Raw genomic sequence first — 23975 nt, 5'->3', positions numbered from 1 at the left:
TAGTGAAAAGGCTGGATCTTTCTGTGTACCAAAGAAGACTTTTTTAAAAAGTTGAGGTAGCATATTCATATGATCATTATCATTTTAATTTCTTTGGTAACTTAAGTAGAGACTAATATGGATTGGCTTCATGATGTGGGAAGTGAATGGGGGTTAACACTTTCTCTCAGTTTATAATGAGTGATTTGGGGTATGAATATTGGTCTTGGAAAAGGAAATGGCGGTCCACTCCAGTATTTTTGCCTGGAGAATTCCATGGACAGAGGAGCCTGGAGGGCTACATTCTATGATGTCGCAAAGAGTCAGACACGACTGAAGCAACTTAACACACAACACACATTGGTGTCACTGAGTTCTTAAAAAATGACAGGAACTTTTAGATTTTGTCTTTTTTTTTTTTTTCCACTCATCTGAGTCTCACTGTCTTAAGTCCCCAAGCTGGTGCTGTCTTCCCTACATAGAGTCAAAGACCAGTCAGAAGTGTTTATGTTGTTTATTCTTCATCGCTTAAAAACCCAAACAATATCTAATACTATCTACACAGCTTCTAACCCTGTTACTTCTACGTGGTAACCTTTAGTCATTCAAATGGTTACGTGACAAAGCACACACCTGGTATACTGTAGTGTACCAGAAAGCAAATAGGGAGGACAGATCTGCATTTCTGCATTTGTATTGATAATTCTGATTTGACATTCAGAATTTGTTCAGATTTTACAGAGGGAATACAGTGCAGATATATTTATTAAGTAATCCCCCTTTTGGGATCCCAGGGCAACATCATCTAATCAAATACATGTAATATTTCTATAGTACATCATGTGAAGAGTCACATGAAGTCTCAAGTTAGTGCATGTCAAATTTTGCTGTCAAATGAGTTTACCAAAAATCTGTATTTTTAAGACATTTCGGATTTCAGAATTTCAGGTAAGGGATTGTCACTTGTGTGACTTTTCTTGAAAAGTTTTGGCCCTTTAATTTTCTTGATATTGTGAACCTGTGCTGAAGTCAAATTACAATATCAAATTTTTTCTTATGTGGTATATCATGGGGCACATTTCTTGCTAATATGTATGTATTCAAAAAAATAGCAAGAAAAAATAAGGAAGCAGTTTTCTTAATTTTTTTTTTTCCTTTAGTACAAATAGGGAAAGGCCATGGCAATCTTGTCATTCATGCTTAAGAACTGTGGCCAATCTGTTATTCCTGTCTGTTCCCTGAAAAGGAAAAAAACTATTTGGAAGGGTCATCGGTTTGTGTCCTATTTGGAAATTTTTCCAAGGATTCCATCAACACCACCTTTCCATTACATTTTCGTATTAAGAACAGATTTGCACTAGCTTTTAATTTGAATGCTATTCACTATTCCATTTTATTTTGTTTTTCGTTTTAAACTCTGTTATAATGTTTGGAGTTTGCCATGCTTACTGTTAGTATGTAGAATGCAAAAGACCAAACTATAGGAAACCGACTTCTTTGACTTTCTGTTAACAATATTATGATAGTATATTTCCACAAGTTCCTCGAACATGGGTTGAAGATACCTAAGGGACAGTGGTAGATGTTTTATTTTGAAATAATTGAGAAAGTAGTGCATTAATTAATTGAATATTTTCCTGTTTTTTGAACTTTTGAGATAATTGCAGAATGTATAGTTTTATAGTTTCCAGTTACTGTCTAAAGCAATATTCTTGCAGATCCTTATTAAGTATTTTGCTTTCTGATGTTTGCTGAAACAACATCTTATAAAATATTCTTCTTGCTCAGGAGAGCAGGTGTGGTTTTGCTGAGTGACTTTCTTGTGACAAGGAGAGAGAAATTTAATAATTCATCATGAAATCCACACAGTGATGCTAAGAAGAGCAGTGAGAGCTATAAACTCTAGATAAATTACTCTCGTTGCAGGAATTTCCAATTAGTCTACGTATCAAGCATGCACATATTGAACTCTCAGAATTTCCCTGCAGGCGTATTCTGTATAAATCTGGACGATGATAGTACTTTATGCATTTTTTGTTAGAACTGGGATAGCAGTCTACAGTATTATCAATTTCACTCTTATGTTTTGGGACATAGAAATGTAACAGATTGTACTTGATTGCCAGAAAAGTATTTGGTGATGACGGTTGAAGGGTAGAAAGGTGAAAGATGAGACTGATCAGAAAGAAAACTCACTAAACTTAAATGAGTGAGATAATTTGAAATTAAAGGCATTTGTAGGATGAGAAGAGAAACCAGGTTGTGTGTGTGTGTGTGTGTGTGTGTGTGTGTGTGGGATGAGAAGAGAAACCAGGTTTTAGACCCAAGAGGGATCATCAAGGAAAGTACTAGATATTGCACAATAGTCAAGTGATTTATTTGCTCATATTGTACCTGGTCACAGTGAATTCTTGGTATGGAAATTAAATAAAGGAATCCTTAACATTATTATTCGTGTTTAAAGAAAAGTAGGGCCTCATTATAGTAACATCAAAACCATTACTATCTGGAACTTTTAATAGATCAGTTTAGGAAAATTTTATGCATAGTATATATAGATTGTGTCATTTGACATTTTATAATTTACCAATTTGGCATTAGCTTACTAATGTTGGTATTTTCCTTGGGATGCAGTATCAGATGGTTTGGCATCAGATAAACTTTCTTGAATTTTAGCTCTGTCACTTACTGCTGCTCCTGCTAAGTCACTTCAGTCGTGTCTGACTCTGTGCGACCCCAGAGATGGCAGCCCACCAGGCTCCCCCGTCCCTGGGATTCTCCAGGCAAGAACACTGGAGTGGGTTGCCATTTCCTTCTCCAGTGCATGAAAGTGAAGAGTGAAAGTGAAGTCGCTCAGTCGTGCCCGACTTCGTGACCCCATGGACTGCAGACTACCAGGCTCCTCCGTCCATGGGATTTTCCAGGCAAGAGTACTGGAGTGGGGTGCCATTGCCTTCTCCTCTGTCACTTACTAGCAGTGATTTATTTATATGATTCACTTCAACTCTGTACCTCAGTTTTCCCATTGAAAAATGAGGCTTAAAAAAATCACAAAAGCAGGGTAACCATGAAGGTTGAATAAGAATATAGAAATGAAGTGCCTGGTATAGTGTCTTTGTGACTATAACAATTTTATTTGTTGTTGCTATTGTTATCTGACTCTACATTAGATGTTTCTGACTTCTGACACAGGAAATGTAATTAGTTCATCTCATATATCTCAGAAACATCACTGTAATGTGCTGTAGAATTGTTAGCGTAGATGGCAAATTACTGTGTTGCGGAGCTACTTTATACAGTGGCATTCTTCCCTTTGGCTGGTTTTGAACAGCACTGGGCAAGCTGTGTTCACCATTGTATCATTCCTGTCAGCCATGCGTCACTAACCATCACATTATTTTAAAATGACTTACCTCATTGGAAAACATGTTTTACAGTTGAGAAAAATGCTGTTTGAATATTTATAAATTATTGATACTAGAGCTTAGACTATCTCCTTTATTATCAGTTTGGGTACACTATATAGGTAAAGGCTATATATAGTATACACTATATAGGTATATAGGTAAAGGCTGATTTTGAAATACATTTGATTTTAGGTACATGCTAAGGTAAGTGCTCTTGGGTTGAAAATATGTTTATCTGTATGGATTTAAGTATTTCTGAAAGTCCAGATCCCACCCTGTTCTCATCGTCTACCCAGAAAACCATGATGTGCATATAATGCTTTTCACCAAGTTCATAGTATTAAACTGGTCTAGAAAGTGTTCTCTTCCATTATTTTGTCCCCCATTAAGGGAAGAGACCTCCAGTCTGCCTCCTTTATCTGGAAGAAAGACCGCATAGAGGATATTAGTCAATTGAGTTAGTGTTCATTTCAGGTTAGCATGGATCCTCCTATATAAACACACCCCATTATAGAGTAGGGCAAATTGTTCAAGTTTGGATCTAAACACAGTCCACATATTACACGTGTTAAGTCTGTTAAGCCTCTTTTAACAGTTGTACCACCCATTTCTTTCTTTTTTTGTCCCCCATGTCATCGAATTGTTGAAGAAAGTGCTTCATTTGTCTTGTATGTTCAGTTCAGTTCAATTCAGTCGCTCAGTCGTGTCCGACTCTTTGCGACCCCGTGAATTGCAGCACCCCAGGCCTCCCTGTCCATCACCATCTCCCGGAGTTCACTCAGACTCACGTCCATCGAGTCAGTGATGCCATCCAGCCATCTCATCCTCTGTCGTCCCCTTCTCCTCCTGCCCCCAATCCCTCCCAGCATCAGAGTCTTTTCCAATGAGTCAACTCTTCACATGAGGTGGCCACTGGAGTTTCAGCTTTAGCATCAGTCCTTCCAAAGAAATCCCAGGGTTGATCTCCTTCAGAATGGACTGGTTGGATCTCCTTGCAGTCCAAGGGACTCTCAAGAGTCTTCTCCAACACCACAGTTCAAAAGCATCAATTCTTCGGCAGTCAGTCTTCTTCACAGCCCAACTCTCACGTCCATACATGACCACAGGAAAAACCATAGCCTTGACTAGACGGACCTTAGTCGGCAAAGTAATGTCTCTGCTTTTTAATATGCTATCTAGGTTGGTCATAACTTTTCTTCCAAAAATCCCCAATAATGTACTTAGTGCTCATCAGATATCTGGTCTTGGCAGGCATTTGTAGACAAGAGAGAATTTGTAAAGTAAAGAGTTGGTGGAACAGTAAGTGGGTGTATCGTAAGAACACGAGTGCATGCCCACACCATTCTGTGCGGGTCAGATGGGACTGAACAGAATCTGACCTCAGATAATCCATGTTCTATATGATGACTTCAGTTCAGTTCAGTTCACTCAGTCGTGTCTGACTCTTTGTGACCCCGTGGGCTGCAGCTGAGATTGGCATAATTTTTCCCTTTGGCAAATTGGTGGAAATCCATTCTAGAAGTTGTGGTTTCTGTATCGGTGTCAATTCTTGGCTGTCAGCAGGTTGTTTTTTGTTTTCTTCCATTTTATCAATACCCCTTCTGGTTACTCAGCTAAGCTAAAGGATAGATCATTTATCTTCTGGAGATGTAATCACTCGCTGTCTGCACTGTTGTTCAGTGGCCCAGGATGGTATATGAAGTTTGTGATGGTAATAATATCTCTAATGCCAGGCTTTTCTTGTTGTTTATGTAAAACGATTATTTGTCATCACAGCAGCTGCAAAGCAGCCTTTAAGACTGTGGAGATCACACATTGATGATTTAAAACATAGACAAACTCTAGGATGAAGATTATTATATTCCTTATTTCTCATAATCTGAATCTGTCATGGAAAATAACCAAATTGACTTTTCCCATTAATTTGGATATGAGGTTTTTTTTTTTAAACTTTTGCCAGTATCTGAAGAATTAATTAGTATCATATCTTCAGTTCAGTTCAGTTCAGTCGCTCAGTTGTATCCAACTCTTTGCAACCCCATGGACTACAGCACGCCAGGCCTCCCTGTCCATCAACAACTCCAGGAGTTTGCTTAAACTCATGCCCATTGAGTCAGTGATGCCATCCAACCATCTCATCCTCTGTCGTCCCCTTCTCCTCCCACCTTCAGTCTTTCCCAACATCAGAGTCTTTTCAAATGAATCAGTTCTTCACATCAAGTGGCCAAAGTATTGGAGTTTCAGCTTCAACATCGGTTCTTCCAGTGAACACTCGGGACTGAGCTCCTTTAGGATGGACTGGTTGGATCTCCTTGCAGTCCGAGGGACTCTCAAGAGTCTTCTCCAACACCACAGTTCAAAAGCATCAATTCTTTGGTGCTCAGCTTTCTTTATAGTCCAACTCTCACAACCATACATGACCACTGGAAAAACCATAGCCTTGACTAGATGGACCTTTATTGCAAAGTCATGTCTCTGCTTTTTAATATTCTGTCTAGGTTGGTCATAGCTTTCCTTCCAAGGGGTAAGCGTCTTTTAATTTCATGGCTGCAGTCACCATCTGCAGTGACTTTGAAGCCCCCCAAAATAAAGTTTCCACTGTTTCCCCATCTGTTTGCCATGAAGTGATGGGACTGGATGCCATGATCTTCGTTTTCTGAATGTGGAGCTTTAAGCCAACTTTTTCACTCTCCTCTTTCACTTTCATCAAGAGGCTTTTTAGTTCTTCGTCACTTTCTGCCATACAGGTAGTGTCCTCTGCATATCTGAGGTTAGTGATATTTCTCCTAGCAGCCTTGATTCCAGCTTGTGCTTCATCCAGCCCACCGTTTCTCATGATGTACTCTGCATAGAAGTTAAATAAGCCGGGTGACAATATACAGCCTTGATGTACTCCTTTTCCTATTTGGAACCAGTCTGTTCTGTGTTCAGTTCTAACTGTTGCTTCCTGACCTGCATACAGATTTCTCAAGAGGCAGGTCAGGTGGTCTGGTATTCCCATCTCTTTGAGGATTTTCCACAGTGTGTTGTGATCCACACAGTCAAAGGCTTTGGCATAGTTAATAAAGCAGAAATAGATACTTCTCTGGAACTCTCTTGCTTTTTTGATGATCTAGCAGATGCTGGCAATTTGATCTCTGTTTCCTCTGCCTTTTCTAAAACCAGCTTGAACGTGTGGAAGTTCACAGTTCATGTTTTATTGAAGGCTGGCTTGGAGAAATTTGAGTATCATATCTGGAGATTGTCAAAACAAGGATTCAGAATGCCCTAACTAAAAGCCTCCAGTGTCTGCTAATCATTTAGAATTGTGTTGTTTACTATGGTAACCAGTAGCCACATGTGGCTGCTGCTGCTGCTGCCAAGTCGCTTCAGTCGTGTCTGACTCTGTGCGACCCCATAGACTGCAGCCCAACAGGCTCTGCCGTCCCTGGGATTCTCCAGGCAAGAACACTGGAGTAGGGTGCCATTTCCTTCTCCAGTGCAGGAAAGTGAAAAGTGAAAGTGTGGCTATTCATGTTTAAATATAAACTTAATTAAAATCATATAAAATTAATTTTCTCATTTCCACTAGGTATATTTGAAGTTCTCAATAGCCACATGTGGCCAGTGAGCATGCATTGTATTGGTATAGTGGCTACTGACAGTACAGAAAAAGAACCTTTCCATCAGTGCAGAAAGTTCTTTTGTATAGTGCTGATTTAGAAGTGTCAGCTAGCAGAGAGGGGGGAAAAAAATAAGAGGATCAAGGACAAAAATAATGCAAATGAGTCTGTGACAGTCACTGGTGTTTAGTGTCTGTTGAAGGAGGGCCTCATTCTGTCTTCTGTGTTTTCTCCTTCTGGATCAGAGAAGTCCTGAAAATTAGTCACAGGTGATTGATGGCAGCAGTATCCACCAGCATATTCCCTGCAAAAAGTAAAGAGTACCAGGCAGTGTCTTTTACTTAGATTCTTATGAGGTTCATTTTGTACAGTTCAGTTCTTGAGCCTAGTTCATAGAGGGAGTCTTGGTGAATGTAAGGAAGGAGCAAAAGCTCCTGTGGATAAAAAGTAACTCAGTTAATCTGTGGTGGTGGCGGGGTGTCTTTGTGTGTGAGTGCCCAGTCGTACCCCATGGACTGTCGTTCTCCAGGCTCCTCTGTCTGTGGAATTTTCCAGGCAAGAATACTGGAGTGGGTTGCCATTTCCTACTCCAGGGGATCTTCCTGACCTAGCAGTCCAATTCGCATCTCTTGTGTCTCCCACATTGGCAGGCAGATTCTTTACCACTGTGCCACTGGGGAAGCCCAATTAATTTGTACAGCAACATTATTAAAATAGAAGAGAATGGAATGCTCTATTGAGGTACCATATAGTATCATCCCGGGAGTAGGGACAAATTATGAATGTAAGGACATGAACAGTTCTCTAGGCTTTTAATTTTTACATTAAATATGTTCAGGTCTCACAGTTAATAAGCATATTTAAGCCTACGGGCAAGAAAATTTTTACTGTTTATTCCAGTCTATGTATATGCGTTTTTTAACTTGAGAGGTACATAATCATTGAAACAGTTACTGTTATCAGATACATATCTAGTTTACACAGGAAGACTGAATTTTGATGCAGGTTTTTTTCTTGCCCTCTCAATTTTTCATGTTTTATTTTCATTTTAAGGATAAAAGTGTTTCATGAACATATTTTGTCATCTGGATGACTCCAGTTCAGTGCTTAAATTTGTGTTTGTGATCATGTTATAGCAGATACGTACATGCTAAAGTCATTTCAGTCGTGTCCAGCTCTTTGCGACGCTATGGACTGCAGCCTGTCAGGCTCCTCTGTCTATGGGATTCTGAATACTGGAGTGGGTTGATCTTCCTGACTCACGGATCAAACCCCCCATCTCTTATATCTCCTGGATTGGCAGTAAGTTCTTTACCAAAAGCACCACCTAGGAAGCCCATTATAGTAGATACTGTTACTTTAATTATCATGGCTGATGTCCTAAGCTCCAAAAAGCCTGTGCTCTGGCCATCAGTGCATTATGAGTGAGAATTTTCTCCCTATAAATTGTGCCCAGAATTTCTCAGATTTAAAAAGCACTTATACTGGTTTTTGTTTTTTACACACATGTATGTGCTTTTTATCAGTGAGTTAAGGATTAATGTTTGAAATTTATGTTTCCCTTTTCAAATGGTTTATGTCTTAAGTTCTTCACTACAAAGTAGGTAAGCTGTGGAGTCCTGTATTTGACTCATGATTTAAGACAAATTGATAACCAGTTTCTTGTCCAGAATTGGAAAGCTGAGAAATTTTGAGAGTTGGATATTGGAATTACTTTGGGGATGCCTTTGTAAAACCAGTGTGCCCAGGTATCCCACCCTCCACCTCCACCCCTGAATACAGATCTTCTAAGTAAGTCAGGTATGCCCCAATATATGTATAAGTAATTCTCCAGCCATGCAGGTTTTCATATTCCACTTTGTTTTTTTTAAACATAGTGACTTCGGGATCTTGTTTTACAGTATTAAGTAATGATCTGAAATGACATGTATAAAAAAACCCAGCCAGCCACTTTGCTTTATTAGCAGCTGAGTGCTTTGCTTATCATTATAGATTTACTTTTTGGAAATAAAGTAACTTTACTTTTTATAAGTTAATCTATAAATAAATTTATAAGTAAGCTCCATTGTTAGGATTGTTCATTGCTGTCTACCCAGTTCTTAGAAGGATGCCTGGCAAAATACAAGTGCAATAAATGTTTGTTGTTATTGAATAAATGTATATATAAATAATACTAGATGATAAGGATATACTAGAATATAATGATGGTGCTAGTAGAGGTTAAAAAAAAATACCATTACCTTTGGGCAAAAGTTTGTTGAATAAAATTTTTTGTTTTATAGCTGTAAAAACAGGATCTTTGAAAAGAATCATGTGATTTGTATATGGCAAATACACATTGTGTAAGTCATTTTGAGGAGACAAGTGGGATGTACAATCCAGACAAGACTAGGTTATAGTCTAGGATATACCTTCAGGGCTGTATCACCCGAGGTGAGGGAAGAGTAGCTTCTGTGTTTTAATTAGAAATGTTGGTTCATTAATACTTGACATAATTCATAGAGTTAGTTAAGTTTGCCATCTTATTTTTTTCTTTTTGTCCTCTCTGTTTTTTGTTCTTCTGTTCCTTCTCTCCTGCCTTTATAAATAATTTTTTTAATTCCATTTTAATTTATCTGTAGACATTTTAGTTATATTTATTTACATTTTTTTTTTTTTTTGGTCATTTTCTCTAGAGAACATAATGTCTATCCTTAACTTTTCACAGGCTTCTTTTCACAGAGTTCATATTGTACTGCCTCGGAAAAAAATCAGAAACCTTGCCTCATGTAGATCCATTTTAGTCCACATATATCTGCATACATACACTGTGCCCTCTCAAGACATTATAGTTCAGTTCAGTCGCTCAGTCATGTCTAACTCTTTGCAACTCTGTGGACTGCAGCACGCCAGGCCTCCTTGTCCATCACCAACTCCAGGAGTTTACTCAAACTCATGTCTGTTGAGTCAGTGATGCCATCCAACCCATCTCATCCTCTGTTGTCCCCTTCTCCTGCTTTCAGTCTTTCCCAGCATCATGGTCTTTTCAAATGAATCAGTTCTTTGCATCGGGTGGCCAAATTATTGGAGTTTCAGCTTCAACATCAATCCTTCCAATAAATATTCAGGACTGATCTCCTTTAGGATGGACTGGTTGGATCTCCTTGCAGTCCAAGGGACTCTCAAGAGTCTTCTCCAACATAGTTTCAGCTTTAAACAGATCTGTGTATTTTAGATAAAGGGAAAAGTAATTTTTGTATTTCTTGAGAAAGTTACCATTTCCATTGTTATTCTTTCCTTTATGAAAACCCATGCTTCTATCTAGTATTATTTCCCTTAGCATTTCTTGCAGTGCAGGTCTGCTGGTGATGCATTCTCTTGGTTTCTCTTAGTTGTTTTTTGTTTGCTTTGTTCAATCAGAAAACATGTCTTTATTTCATCTTCATTCTTAAGATTATTTTTGCTGGAAGCTAACAGTTTCTTAATCTTTCAGCACTTTAAAGATTATTCTACTGTCTTTTGGTCTCCTTATTTTCTAAAGAAAAGTCAGAAATAATTTGAATTATTCCCCTTATATAGTGTGTTGTTTTCTCTTCTTGCTGCTCTCAGGATTTTCTCTTTATCTTTAGTTTTCAGCAGTTTGATTACTGACTACTATATATAACTCGGAGAAGGCAATGGCACCCCACTCCAGTACTCTTGCCTGGAAAATCCCATGGACGGAGGAGCCTGGTGGGCTGCAATACATGGGGTCGCTAGGAGTCGGACACGACTGAGCGACTTCACTTTCACTTTTTACTTTCATGCATTGGAGAAGGAAATGGCAACCCACTCTAGTGTTCTTGCCTGGAGAATCCCAGGGACGGGGGAGCCTGGTGAGCTGCTGTCTATGGGGTTGCACAAGAGTTGGACACGATTGAAGCGACTTTAGCAGCAGCAGCATATATAACTGTTTGTGTAAGTGTGGTTTTCTTAATCCTGTTGGCGAGTGTTCATGCTTCTTGAATCTGTAAATTTGTGTCTTCCATCAAATTTGGGCATATCTTGGCTGTTATTTCTTGAAATATTTCTTCTGTCCCATTCTTTCTCTCTTTCCTTTGTGTACTTTAATTACACAATGCCCGTTTATATTGTCCCATATATCCCTGTTACAGTTCATTAAAATTTCTCTCTTTATTCTTTTGATTGGATAATTTCTAATGAATTTACATCAAACTTATTGGCTTTCCTTTATCTCCATTTTGCTCTTAAGTATGTCCAGTGAATTTTTTTGCTTCATGTATTTTTCAGTCTTTGGGTTTCAATTTGGTTCATTTTTTGTTTTGGGGTTTTTTCCCCTGAAATTTTCTATGTTTTTATTCCTTACAAGCATGTTTTCCTTTTCACTTTTGACTACGCTTTGAAAACCTCTTATGCTAATTTCAGCATCTGGGTTGGTGTCTCAGTATTGGTTTTCTTTGATTGTCTTTTTTCTCAAGATTGGGCCACAGTTATCTGATAAGTTATTTTTTAGTTATATCCTGGACATTTTGCTCTTCTGTTAAGACTTTGGATTCTGTTGTATTCCCCTGAGGAATGGTAACCCTTTAGGCGATTATTTAATAAGGCTTAAGTTGCAAATTCTGTCTCTTGAACCCATCTGTCTCTTGAGTTGTTCACATGTCTGTTCAGTTCTGTGATCCTGAGCAGGACTCTGTTCAGTATGTGTGTGGGTTTAGTATGTGTGGGTGCAGGTGTAGTCAGAAATTTGAGAGAGTATATTGAGCACATGGGACTTCCCTTCTCTGGCTCTCTCTGCTCTGGGAGTCCCTGAGCAATGATATGCTTTAGATTGCAGTTATACTTTGTAGATTGACACGTTTGTGAAGAATCAGCTATATTTTGTTTTTATTAATCTAGATAGCATGATAACCATGGTAAAGGAAACTTTTTTTTACTTAGTGATTTATATACCTCCCCAACTGCATTAAGTGATGGCAACTCTGTATCACTGTACTTTATAGCACCTGGATTATTTGTATATGTGGTCCAGTGAAAAGAATACCTAATCAGGTGTCCTTAAGCTAGGTTTCTAGCCCGCCGCCAGCTTGTTTTATAGCTTAGAACACTGTTATAACTTAGAACATTGAAATGACTTATATGACAGTGTTCTTATCCTTAAAATGAAGGATTGGACGAGATAGTCTGTATTATCTTTTCTCCAATTCAAACGATTTATTTAAAATTGTTTTCAATTATTTTGGTGCTGAGTACAGTTTTTACTCTATATTCTCTACCTCTTTTAATTTTTTTTTCTATTTCACTTTTGTGATTTCATTACCTTACACCATACCATAAATTATAAACTATTGATACGCAATTCTTATAAAATACTTGAATGGCAGTTGTATATGAACATAACTATGAGTTCAGCATTTTTCAAAAATTACCAAAATAATGACATATTGTCATTTTACACACTTCTTATTAGTGTTAACAAAAGTTTATTTTGGTATATTTTATAGGTGACATTTGCAGACAGAAAGGTAAACTGTCAAGGAATTCATCCTGTTTGGTATTTATTTGGGCTGGCTTAAGGAGTCTTTGACATATCAGATCAACTGGCGAAAGAAAATGAAAAGTAGTGTGGCACAAATAAAGGTAAGTGTTTGAACCTTATAATAAAGAACATAAACTTGTAGTCGTTTATCTAACCTTTAAACAAAAATGCATTTATATCATTAGGACGGTAGAACCAGACAGTAGAGTTGTGTCGTACACACATTGAACTTAACACAATTTCAACTCTAGATATTTGGCCAGATGGCCACGTGGTAGGTTGAGAGAATATACAGGGGTGGAGGAGGGTGTGTGTGTGTATGTGTGTGTGTGTGTGCGCACGCACATGTGTGTGTAAATCAAGAAAGTATATGTGAGTGAGCATGTGTGTATAAAAGAAAAATAACAAACAGCAGGAACTTGCGCCATTCTTCTTAAAGAGCTTTATTTCCTGCATGAGCATAAAATGGAAGATGATTGTCTTCTTTCTCAGCTGGTCACAGTTTTTGCATGCCTGTCTACAAGTGAGCCTCTTGTTGCATATTGGAGATGCATAAACGGGCTACTTATTTTGTGCTGTAGTTTAGACATTATACATTGGTTTATTCACCAAATATTCACTGAATTCTTACTATGTCCCAGTGATTGTTTTGAGCACTTTGGGTAAAATGGTGAACAAAACAGGATTCCTTGGTCTTATAGAGTTTGCATTCTAGTGGTGGAGAAAGCAAATAGACCATAAACTTAATATGTAAGTGGATTATATAGTATTTTCAGTGTTAAATGCTAGATTGTGCTATGGAGAAAAGAAATAGGGTAAGGTTGATCAGTAGTAATTGGATGATGCAGCTTTTAATAGGGAGGGCCCAGTGACAGGGGGCCTTTTTGAGCACACACTTGAAGGAAATGAGGGAGTTAGCCCAGTAGATGTCTAGGAGAGGAGTGTGCTAGGCAAAGGGAACAGCAGAGGCAAAACTGAAGAGTCCAGTGTGGCTGGAGCAGGTTGTGAGAAAAGTAGAATAGTAGAGGTAGTCAAAATGGTGACGAGAATTGTAACTCCATCTTCTTCAGACCTGTTCCTCTGCCTCTGAGTGGACTTTGCAGAAGAGCAAACCATTATCCTTCCTTTTCATTTCAGCTGCACAGATCTACTTGCCAATGTGTGTAGTCCACAGATCTACAAGCAGGCACGTTACTTCCTGTATCTTGGAGTCAGTAAAGGGGAAAGTGGATTTTTATTTGATTATAAAGACAGACACGTCTCCTTTCCCCTCCTCCACCACCTCTGCACCCCTAAACCTACTTTAGTGTGAGATAGGAGCTCCATAACAGCAGGCACCAGGTACCAGGCTTGAGGTGTGGTAAATGCTTAATAAAATGCTTAATAAAATGAATTGATGTGCTTATGGACCGAGACAGGCTCTGTTGCCATCGCTTCAAACCTCTTTTGAGTATGAGAAGACACTCTCCAGGCCTCCCTCCTAGGTAAACATCCAGCCTGTGCTTACGTATTTCCTTTGGCAGGGGGTTCGCTGTCCCGGAAGCTGGCACCGTCTGCCAGTAGATACCTGCATATAGTGTTCTGAAACCTGCCTCTTTGGAACTTGTATTCATTGCTCCACTGACAGTTAAACACTTAATTGTGGGCCTAGTAGGTGGCAGACTGTGATAGGAGCTGGGGACCTAAGGAGAAAGGAGATCTTGTGCAGAACTGGCTCTTGACTGAGCCATGTTAGACAAGAGCAGTCAGCTCAGTCTCTGCCTTTTACACAGAGTGAGAAGTGTTCAGGCTTTCTCAGAGTCCTCTTCCTGTTTCTCTCAGACTGGGCCTCTCCACGGGTTCCTTTTGTTGTCCACATGGGTCTTCTGGGGCATCACCCTAGCCTGGGAAATGTCCCCAGCAAGGTGTTCACACTTAGTGGCTCAGCCCTCTTCAGCCAGTTTTCAGTTTACTTTACCTTCCTCTCTCCATCTTGTTGGCCACTAGCTGGGTTGGGCCCATTCTTATCTCGATCCTCTCTTCATGTTCTGAGGCCTCGTCTGTAAAGTTCAGGAGGCTTCAGCTGAGGATCCCTTATTTTTCTACTGACTTTACGTAGCTTCCTTAGCCAGTTAGAGGCAAGCTCCCTAACTCTTCCAGCCTCTCCTCTCTTTTTGCTCTAAAGACTTGTTCCCTGAGCCTAAGGGATGTTCAGAGCCTCTGGACACAGGCTTCCTGCTCCTATCACCTCCTTGCACTGCTGTCTACATTGTCACAGATGACTGCTCAGTGTACCATATTTGCTTTGCTTAAGGAAAGATTTAGAGAATTTTTAAAGGTAATTTCAAGGATATATTACCATCAACTACTGCTCTGACTTCAAATCTAACCTCTATAATAAGGAAAAGAGGGAAATTCAGGTTCTTGTTATTTGGATCAAACTCTGAAGTTATTTTTCACTAAGTAAAATGTACTGAAACCCAGTTCAAGTTCCCCTTAACTCACTGTCACTCTTGGTACCGTGTACCCCAGTGCTTGTTCCGACTTAAGATCTCCTGTTAGCGCTGACTATATGTGCCAGCCATTGGTTAACTTGATCGCATTTATGAAATCCGGAGTCACGACTTCAGTATTTTTGATTTCTCCCTCTTGCTCACAACAGATGTTGTGGAGATGTGTTAAAAATCATTAGCACAGAATTGAGGCCTTCTCCCTAATGTAATCAAAATAATTGTCATGTCCTATAAAAGAAAAGTAGAGTGCAGTTTTATTGTTTTCTCTCTCTCCCTGCTCCTCCCTCTTCTCCTCCCCATTCTCTATCTGTCTCACTTATAATCTGATGTTTTTAACTGTACAAATCTTTCTAATCATCTCTCCTCTAAGATCCTAATCTCCTTGAAGGTTTTTCCTATCTTTTGTATCCCCCAGAGTGTCTAGGCTGGAGGAACAGGTGTGTCTTATAAAAAATAAGTAAATACTGTGTTTGACGTTACCATGAATTGCATGAATCTTGTGCTCCATATTTGGTTTAGGATCTTGATGTCAGGTTTTATGGACGCCTGTGTCATATGTATTGAACAATTCTACTTAATTATGCTGCCTGCCCAGTGAAAGAATTTTTAAAAGTTAAACATATTAGAAACCAGATTTTAAGATGTTTGCACTCAGTATAAAATATAGCCAGACTGACTACCTTAAATTATAAATTTTGATCAAATGTTTGTTCACCAGCACCCATTAGTCTAATTAGTGTATATTAGTCAAAAAATTCAATACTTAAGGAGATTGTATTAGCAATTAATTTACTTGTGATAATAGACTCAAACTGCTGCTAATTAGTCATAATATAAGAGCAAGGCTGCCCTGGTGACTCGGACAGTAAAGAATCCACCTGCAATACAGGAGACCCAGGTTCAGTCCCTGGGTCAGGAAGATCTGCTGGAGCAGGGAATGGCAACCAGTATTCTTGACTGGACAGAGAAGCTTGGCTACAGTCAGTGGGGTCAAAGAGTTGGACATGACTGAACCACTGACAGCAGTAACATAAGAGGACGTTGGAGCTTGTTTACATTTCTTTGCAGTATAATTTTCAATTTTTGAATGTATTTTTTTCCCTTTAAGGAGGCAAGCATGTCAGTATGTGGAACAAATTACTCATTATTTGACTTATTTTTTTCTTAGATTTCAAGATTAAGATTCTTTGAAAACATACTGTATTTCCAGTTAATTAAAATCATTTTAATTCTTAAAAATAAGCTTGTCAATATGAACATTTTTATAGCTGGTTTAAAAATTTACCTGTTTATAAATATTTTGGCATCTTAAGTGTATTTGGATTTTTAAATTAGAATATGTTCTTAAACTGGATACTTCATATCTCTCTCTCTCATTGTGACGTGTATCTTCAGCCTCATATTACGTTGAAGTTATCTTTTTATATGTTATTTTTCAAAGGGTTTAGCTTAGGAGCTATATTTTACAAGTCATATTTTTTAAATCTTTACAGCCTACCATAGTGTCATACATGCTGTATCAGACACTTAAATATGTTTGCTGAAAACCAAAATGAATTTTCATAAACATGTTAGTTTCTTTTGTTTTGTCCAGATTTGGTAACCTGGACTAATGTGGTTTTCTTAAGCCAAAGGAGATAATAACATAAGTGCAATGTTATGAAAGACTTGGGCATAACCACAGAAGTGAGTTTTTGCAATAAAACCTCTGTCCTTTGGTCATGGTTTTCACCAGGAAAGGCCTTGATAAAAATGGTGTTCTATAAATTTAAATCTTATTGAAAGTAAAAGTGTTAGTAGCTCGGTGGTGTCTGACTCTTTATGACTGGTGGACTGTATCCTGCCAGGCTCCTCTGTCCATGAAATTCTCCAGACAAGAATACTGGAGTGGGTAGCCATTCCTTTCTTCAGGGGATTTTCCCAACCCAGGGATTGAACCTGGGTCTCCCACATTACAGGCAGATTCTTTACAACTGAATCTCATTTCATAGAAATAAAATATTAGCTAAGTGGCATCAAAAATTTGAGAATTATTTTCTCCTATTAAAACTTGAGGTTTTTTTTGTTGTTGTTGTTGTTTAAAGACAGTATTTGATCTATAGTAAACAGATAACTGCAACAGACATTTACCTGGGATGGCCTGAAAATTTTGTTTTATCTTATATACTATTTAGGTAGTATAAATTATTTTTATGTTTAAAAGCATATTTTGAAATAATTTTTAAAGCACTTCTGGTTTCCAAGATACATATGTTGTTGTCTGTATGTTTTTTTAACAGAATTTTAAAATTTCCCTTCCCCTCTTTTTTTCCATTGAAAGCATTCTTCTGGTCATGACAGACGGGAAAATTATAATTCATATCAAAGGACCTCCTCTCCAGAAGACAGGTAAACAATTTTATGTGTTCTAAATACCACTCAAGATTTTAATGACAAGTTTAAGAAATTATTTAGCTCTTAGATTTCTAATTTTAGGGTTAATAACTTTTTGATGGTTTTACAGGAAATATTACTTGAGTGGGGTTGACAACAGATCATCCTTGAATGACTATTCTAGGAATTTCTAGTAAATAATTCTAGATTTTTTTGAAATTTTTTAGGTGAAGGAGAATAATTTTAATATGTCAAATACTACATAGAAGTTTATAAATTGGAAAGTTTAGTTGAAATCACATTATTTTGAAGTGCTTTTACTGTTAATACTAATCCTTTATATTTACACGGCTCTTTATAGTTTTCAAAATGTTTTTATATGTATCTTACCATAATTGTGTCAAGTTCAAAGGCCCAGAAATGTTACCATTAATGTTCATCATGCCTTCATAGTATGACTTCAGTTATTTCACTTAGTAAGCTATAACCTTGAAAAAGAGTTTATGAAAGGAGAAGCATCCTCTAAATTTTCTTTCAGTTGTCTGATCTCTTATTCCCTATGTACTTTGTTCATATTCCATTCTGCTGTCTCAAAAAACCTTTGCTTTATACACAAGTTAATTATTGTGTTCTGCACCTACTTATTGTCTTTCATGGATCACCTCCTCCCTATATATATTTTTTAGAAAATCTCTCTATAGACATACGCACACATGTGTATATGCAAATAAATTGTAGATATGCATATGAGACATAGATTATGTTACTGTGTATATTTATCATGTGTGTATGTATTAACTTCTGTTAAGGTTCTCTGATTTTATTGACTTTTGAGATTCAAAAGGCAGATCTTATACTAACTATCCCTGTTTGCTGATCATTCAGTCCATTCTCATAGATATCTAATAATATGATTTTAAGAATAGGAGCTGATAAAGATAGCCTTTTGGAGTGGAATAACTGGATTTTATGGAGGCCAACCAATGACACTAATGGTTGACAACCAGTGGAGGACAACCAGTGACACTATTCAGTACTTTGATAAAACGAGGCAGCTAGACAGCAGGAGGATAGCTTTGTCCCCACTAAACTGTATATGATATGCAAATATGTATCTTCTGCTAAGGACAGTATGCCCAGGATGTCAAGCTTGGTTAAGTGAATTCCAGGAGTTGATTTGTTGCATACCAGTGGAAAACTTTTATAATCATGACGAACTGAATAGATGTCAACAAAATAATCTGTTAAGATCCACTTGATAGGACTTTGTATAGTCAGAGTTATATCACCATTGCCAATATATGACTTTTCTAAGTATAACATCATTGTTTTCAACTTGTAACTTTGGTTTTCTTATTTTATGTGTTAGATACATAGAACAAGAAAGATCTCCTCGGGATAGAGGTTACTTTGATTCCAGCAGGTCAGACTATGAGCGTTCAAGAAGAGAACGTTCTTATGATAGTAGCATGGAGTCACGGTTAGTATTGGATATTTTAACTATAGAAACATACTTGTTTAAATTTTCTTTGTGCATAATAATAATCATAGCTAGCATTAAGTGGGTGTTTTTATGTGCCAGGCTTTCTAATAAGGACTTAATGTGAATTAACTTCTTATTGTAATAAATATATGACTTTTATAGATGAAGAAAATGAAGCTTAGAGAAGTTAAGTCATTTGTTCAGGTTTTAAAAGTGTGTCAGTGACAAGTCCTCGTCTGTCTGACTCTAGGTCTCAAGCTTTTATTCATTATACTGTGCTATATGAGGAATTGGCTTATATGAGTTTCTGAGATTTTTTACTGAATGAAAGTCATGATATTGAGTCATCTTAATTTACATAATGGCAGAGGGACATTGAGAATGAAGTTACCATTTTCTAAGTATAAATTATTCTTACTTGAGTCTTAGAGAACTTGACTGCCCACTTTATTAGTCATCTGGTTTCCAAAACTTGCCTACCATGTACTGTTGTTCACATACTTCTATATCCTTTTTGACGTCTCTCTCATATCATCTATTCCATGACTACCCAGACTATACCACACTAGAATTTTAATCAGATTTCTCCATAGTTTGGAATCAAGCACATTATTTGATATCTGCAGCCAAAATTTCCTTTTCACTGCTTACTTTCTAACATGTAACCTGTCCTTATAAATGTCAGGTTAAATTAATCTCCAAAAGACAGGTTTATCTGCTCTCACCTTTAGTAAGAGCAACTGCTACCACCATAATTGGTGAGCTAGGCATTCTCATACCTTCTCAAATGCTGTCAAAATTCTTATATACTAGATACTATATCTCACAATTTACATATAAAGAAGTGGGTTAGAACTGATTGTTACCTCAGGTTGCTGTTACCTGTCTAATAGATAATGAAACTGAGATTTGAGCTCAATTCTGACTCCAGAGCCTATGTTTATATCCGTACCCATGACTGTATTACTTCACTATAATTCCTTGTCTAGCCCAGTGTATGTATACAAAGTTTGATTTGACCCACATACACTGTGAAGTAAGCACATCGTTTATTATGTAGACTATAAAGGCTAACAGTACAAAAACACTTGAAGAGAAATATTTCTGTTTAGACTGAGAAGACTATTATTACTTCTGCACTCTGAAGGAGAAACACTATAATTGTATAAGGACACAATTTTACCAGCCAACAAGCAGTCTTACCTGGTGTTTCTCAGAAGAATCATAACCAGTGTCAGTAAATTCCTTCTGTAGCTATTCTCTACAGAGAATAGATATAAAATGAGTTGCTTTTTCCTGTAGATGTAAATTGTTCAACTCAGTTACAAAGCAGTGGCTAGATTTCAGAGCACCTGCCTGACTAGTTAGGATTTCTGTTTGGAACCAACTTTCCCCGCTACCACTGTTCACATTGTGTTGGTAGGTACAGACTGTGTCTTCATGGGGCAGTCACTCAGGTCTCTGTGCTTTAGCTGGAAAACAGTTTCTCCACGGCTACCTGGGAAGGTGACTAGAAGCACTCTTTTCCATGTATTATCAAATATACCCTCTAGATTTAGGTAAATCTACTAAGTGCTTTCCTGGTAGTACAGTGATAGTTATTCATATAACTCATGGTTGCACAAAGCATGAGCAGAATAATCTGAGCTTCTAAGCAGATGTATGTAGCAAGCAGCCAAGTGGACAAACTCTCACTGGGGAAAGAGAGCAGATAGCAAAGATTCATTCTTTCTTGCTATTTCTTAATAGTTTGAAAACATTAAATAATCATTTTACAAAGGATAGTCACCTGCATTAGTAGGAAAGAGTTTTTGTGGCTAGAAAATGGTTTATTTTTTCACATTGTCTAAAATAATCAGAAGCTTCTGATATTTTGAGATTTATAATAAATTGTCAGTTCTATCAGGAAACAATTTCAAATTACAATTTATGATAACAGTCTCACTCCTAAATTGCTATTATTGGAGGTTAACTCTGGTTTCTCCTTTATACAACTTATCACATACATCACAGGCCAATTTGTCTTTGGAAAACACTATTTTCATGTTGCTATCCTACTCAGAAATTATTAATGATTTCTTATCACTTGCAGGATAAAAATCTTAGTCTGTTGCTTGTCTTTTAAGATTTTATAGTCTGACTCGAACTCATCTTTCCAACTGCTGTTATACATTATTCTTTATTATTTCGACTTATTCTGGCCTAAATAACCTTGCTCAGTTTCTTAGTAGTTATTCTGTCTTTTACTAGTTGCAGAAAGCCATCCTCCCTTCTCCCCACCCCCTCACCACCTTGCTCCCAATGTAAATCCTCTTGAGCCTTGATGACCTAGTTTAAGTTACATTTTCTCTGTGAGGCACTGCCAAACCCCTTTTCCTTATCTGAATCTGTGGCCCCCAAATGTTCTCACTCATTTGGTATGCAGTTCATTTAAGCATGTATTTTGTGTCATCTTTTCTCCATCAAAAAAATGTATTACAGAGGTAGAGACCGAGAGAAACGCAGAGAGAGAGATGTGGATCGGAAGAGGTCCCGGAAATCCCCATCTCCTGGGAGAAGAAGCCCCGAACCATCGGTAACCCAGAGTGCCTCTGCTCAGGATGAACCTACTGCAAAGAAGAAGAAAGAGGAGCTGGATCCTCTTCTTACTCGCACTGGTGGAGCGTATATTCCTCCTGCCAAACTCAGAATGATGCAGGAACAGATTACAGATAAAAACAGGCATGTCAATATCACTAAGTATATAAGGCGGTGACACTCTCACTGAAAAAAGTCATCTGTGTTCCAATTAACCCTGACTCTTGAGAATTTACATGCAGGGTCCCTAATGATAGAGACTGCAAATTATACTTCTTTCCTTCCTGCCTTCAGAAGCTCCATTGGAGCGCTGCTTAATATTTTCCCTGACAGTAGCTCTTAACGTCTTTAATTTTTGCATGAATGAGTGGAAAAGTCTGAGGAAAGGTCACTTATCTTTTTTTTTGTTTTACTGTTTTCAAACCATTCCTTTTGTAGTTATATGCTTATTAGTGGTGTCCATTTTTCATTGATAATCAAGACTACTATTGATATTTTAGAACTAAAATGGATCTTTCTAGTTATACCAAACCAGGAATCGGCAAACTTTTTCTATAAAAGAACAGATAGTAAATATTTTAGGCTTTGTGCATTATCCTGTCTGTTGTAGCTACTCCCCTTCACCATTTTAGGGCTTCCCAGGTGGCACATGGTAAAGAATCCACCTGCCAATGCAGGAGATGTAAGAGGCGTGGGTTCGGTCCCTGGGTCGGGAAGATTTCCTGGAGGAGGAAAGGGCAGCCCTCTCTCGTATTCTTGTCTGGGAAATGCTAAGGACAGAGGAGCCTGGCGGGTTACAGTTCATGGGATCTCAAAGAGTTGGACGTAACTTGAGGATTCATGCTTCACTATTATATTGAATATAGCCATAGATAAAACATGTACACAAATGAGAATGGCTGTGTTCCAATAAGGCTTTATTTCCAAAAACAGGCTATAGGCTAAATTTGGCTCTCGGGTGTAGTTTGTCAGCCCTTGTACTAACCTGTGAAGCAGTTGACAGTTTCTCTTTTCCCTACTTTTTTTAGAACATAACATCTTATAGTTCTTGCCGCATTGAGGCAAATAATCAAAATTCATATATGACCATTCTCTCTTTAAGTACCTTTCCTTCCCTTTTCAAAATAATTGAAATGATGAGAAACTATGTAGAAAAGTGCAGCTGTTTTCGAGGCCTTTTTCTCTAGTGAAATGAGATAATAACCAGGAAAACTATGGCCCAAGATTGAAATGATCACTCAGTTGCCAGGTAGTCAAGAAAAAGATTGCAATAGAAGGTAGGTATACTTACAAGAAAAACAGATTCCAGGTGAGTCAAGAAAGTCTTCTATATCTTTCTTGTGTATTTTCATGCAACTTGAGAGTTCTTGAAACCTTATATAAATTAAATATAAATTTGTTGTAAGTATTAGCTTGAGGTAGAAATGTCATTTTTATAAAATAAGTTATAAATATTTGAAATAAAATATAAAAAATTTATGAGCTAAAAGGTAAGTTTTTCTTAATGTTTCATAGACTAGCACTTGGTAGTGATGCCTGCAGTGTTACGTAGAGAAGGGATTTGGAAGTTGCTTGTGTGGGTTTTGGGAGCTTCATAATGATGCAGGCATGCTGCTCTTAGAGGAGGCAGTAGTAGAAGTATTAGTGAAAAATGTTTACTGTCTCTGACCCCATTCAAAGCAATCCTAACTGTAAAACATTGAAAGCACTGTCATTAATCTCCGAGTCTTCTTTGTAATGTGGGCAGAATCCATAATATATGCAGTTTTAAGCAGATTCTTAGAAGATAATTTTATATACAGTTGAACTCTGCCTATAGGCTATAAAGGAAACAGAAGTAGAAGTGTGGTCTTTCCTCAGTAGGTACTAAATCGGGTTAATTGTAGGTTTCCTAATTAAGAAGTACAGTTGTACTTGATTATTGTCTGTTGATCAAAGTTTAGTGGAAGAGTTTGTGATTATGTATCAGCAGTATCTTACTGATCAAGCTAGTTGTTAATCCATAAATCCTACTACTCTATATAGTAGCATACCAAAGGGTTGGGTTGAGGGCAGGAGTTCCACCTCAGCTGCAGGCAGGAAGGGAATGTGCAATCCATAGAGAATTTAGAAACAGTAATGAAATTAACTGCAGTCTGCTTTTTATCTTCAGTGTTTGCTGATGACAGTGTCAGTGATAAAATGAGGTTTCTCACCAGTGTAGACAGCTCTTACCACCACCTCCTTGATACACCTGGTATAGCACTCTAAAACAGGAGTTCTTTTTTTTTTCTGTTTTTAATTTCATTAAAGTATTTTGGGACTTCCCTTGTAGCTCAGTTGGTAGAGTCTGCCTGTAATGCAGGAGATCCAGGTTTGATCTCTGGGTTGGGAAGATCCCCTGGAAAAGAAAATGGCAACCCACTCCAGTAGTCTTGCCTGGAGAATCCCATGGACAGAGGAGCCTGGCAGGCTACAGACATGGGGTCGCAAGAGTCAGACACAATTTAATGACTAAACCACCACCATAGTTAATTTATAATATTGTGTTAGTTTCAGTTATAT

General features: G+C 37.7%; 1 protein-coding gene across 2 annotated transcripts in view; it reads left to right on the top strand.

The window, feature by feature from the left end:
* CWC22 (CWC22 spliceosome associated protein homolog) overlaps positions 1-23975 on the top strand; it is a 64998-nt gene that overhangs the window by 6529 nt on the left and 34494 nt on the right. For both annotated transcript variants that reach the window (XM_040227734.1, XM_040227735.1), the window contains exons 2-5: positions 12472-12607; positions 17319-17386; positions 18741-18851; positions 21336-21575. In XM_040227734.1, coding sequence (XP_040083668.1) covers positions 12581-12607; positions 17319-17386; positions 18741-18851; positions 21336-21575 — 446 coding nt within the window. In that variant the 5' untranslated portion in view covers positions 12472-12580. The remainder of the gene's footprint in view (positions 1-12471; positions 12608-17318; positions 17387-18740; positions 18852-21335; positions 21576-23975) is intronic.

This window comes from Oryx dammah, unplaced genomic scaffold, assembly GCF_014754425.2.
Source record: "Oryx dammah isolate SB20612 unplaced genomic scaffold, SCBI_Odam_1.1 HiC_scaffold_27, whole genome shotgun sequence".
In the NCBI taxonomy this organism is placed as follows: domain Eukaryota; kingdom Metazoa; phylum Chordata; class Mammalia; order Artiodactyla; family Bovidae; genus Oryx; species Oryx dammah.
Note: the sequence above shows the minus strand (reverse complement) of the source record. Positions and strands in the feature narration are given on the sequence as shown.